This window comes from Montipora capricornis, chromosome 1 (assembly GCF_036669925.1).
Source record: "Montipora capricornis isolate CH-2021 chromosome 1, ASM3666992v2, whole genome shotgun sequence".
Taxonomy (NCBI): Eukaryota; Metazoa; Cnidaria; class Anthozoa; order Scleractinia; family Acroporidae; genus Montipora; species Montipora capricornis.
Genome location: NC_090883.1, coordinates 13881173 through 13883142, shown reverse-complemented (window position 1 = coordinate 13883142; position 1970 = coordinate 13881173). Strand labels below are relative to the sequence as shown.

Here is a 1970-nt window from a genome sequence, read left to right as displayed (position 1 = left end):
TTGTCTTGCAATCCCCTCTGAAATAAGCCAGTGCTTTCGCTGACGTCATGAGACCTATGAGCTCTTCGAATGCCCTTTGTTGTTCGACACCCCAAATGAAGACTTCATCTTTCCGCAGCAGCTTCCGTAGAGGTTCAGCGACTTGTGAAAAGTTCGGGATGAACTTTGATGAATACTGGACTAGCTGTACAAATGAGCGCACTTCGGAGGCATTCTTTGGGGGTCGAGCGTTCACGACTGCCGCAATCTTCTCTTCACTTGGCGAAACTCCTTCACGACTCAGGTTATGTCCGAAAAAGGTTAACTTGTGTAATCTAAATTGACACTTGGCTCCATTTAAGGTTAAACCTCTCTCTCTCAGGCGCTGTAAAACTGCATGTAGATTCTTATCGTGCTCTCCGGCATCTTTCCCATGAACAATTAGGTCATCAGCTATGTTTGCCACTCCCTTGTAACCACGTATAACATCGGATATGATCCTCTGGTACTTCTCAGGGGCTGACGAGATACCAAACATAAGCCGCTTATACCTATACAGCCCTCGATGGGTGACAAATGTGGTGATTTCTCTTGACTCTTCTTCTAGTTCAACTTGGTGGAACCCCCACTTGAGGTCAAGTTTACTAAAGACAGTTGACCCATTAAGATCGTAAAGAACTTCTTCTATCGTTGGTATCGGATGACGTTCACGAATAATCGCTTCGTTTGCCCTTCTCATATCTACGCAAACTCGTATGTTACCGTCCGGTTTTGGGACTCCCACGAGTGGTGACATCCACGACGTTGGTGTGTCTGGCACTTCTTCTATGATGTCCTTGCTAAGGACATCACCCAATTTGAGATCTACTTTGTCCCTTACTCCAAAAGGGAGTCTACGTACTTGCTGAGCTACAGGTTTAACTTCTTTATTAATGTGTAGCTTGAGGCGATAATCTTTTAGCTTTCCAACCCCAGTGAGTATGTCAGCATAACTCTCCCGGATGTCCTGGTCACACCCTTCTTCCACTATGGAACAAATATTAGGAACGTTCTGGTCCTACGCGTAACACGTTAAGCTTTTCGGCTGTTTTCTTTCCCAGCAAAGGTCTTCCTATTCCCTTAATGACCGTGAACTCATCTACACACTCTGCTCCGTTATCTTCACATACTACCTCTGCCACAAATGTTCCTACGACCTCGAGCGGTTCCTTCTGTCCGTACGCAAATAACTTCTTATCCGACACTTGGGATTCGCATTCGATCCGATTCTGTTTCATATTATTCCAAGTGTTGCAGTCAATCAGGTTACATGATGCCCCAGAGTCAATAAGTACACTGTCTAACACTACTCCTCCCACCTTGAGTGTAATTTCTCCAACTCTCAGCCCTCCTCCAACAGTAAATGCATAACCATCTCCTTCTCCAGAGACCCCTTCTGCTACTAGATAAGCTTTCTTCTTAGTTTCTGGAACAATCCCCTTCTGGCTACTCGACGAAAGTTTCTTGTTTCCACAACAGACCGCAAAATGTCCACGAGCTCCACACTTTCCACACTCTTTATTCTTAGCTGGGAAACACGAATCCCTTGCGAAATGGCCTAGACGGTTGCAGTTGTAGCATGCTTTGGGTTGTTTGGCCCCAGGCCCTCGCGATCTGATGTTTGACCCTCCTTTCTTAGGGTCACGCCCTCTTCCCTTCGCTTGGAACTTTTGTTGTTTAACTGAATGAACTTGATCTCTGCTACTAACCGGTGACTTGTTCATCGACTCCATCTGCGCGTCTACAGCTTCATGACTTCTTGCAATGTCTTGTAAGTCTTTTAAAGTAGCATTTGTTTTCTCCAGAAACTTTCGTCTGAGCCTGCCGTCTCGGCATTTCTCGATCAGTTGGTCCCGAATCGTCTCATCCACGTTCGCAAATTCACATGTAATCGCCTTCTGCCTTAGCCTGCAAACAAACTGGTCTACTTTCTCATGTGATTGTTGCTTCAT

General features: G+C 45.7%; 1 protein-coding gene across 1 annotated transcript; it reads right to left on the bottom strand.

Moving 5' to 3' along the window:
• Positions 1 to 1019: 1019 nt before the first annotated feature.
• LOC138058428 (uncharacterized) lies at positions 1020 to 1970 on the bottom strand. Its single transcript, XM_068904285.1, has one exon. It carries the CDS (start codon positions 1968 to 1970, stop codon positions 1020 to 1022), a length of 951 nt encoding a protein of 316 aa, XP_068760386.1.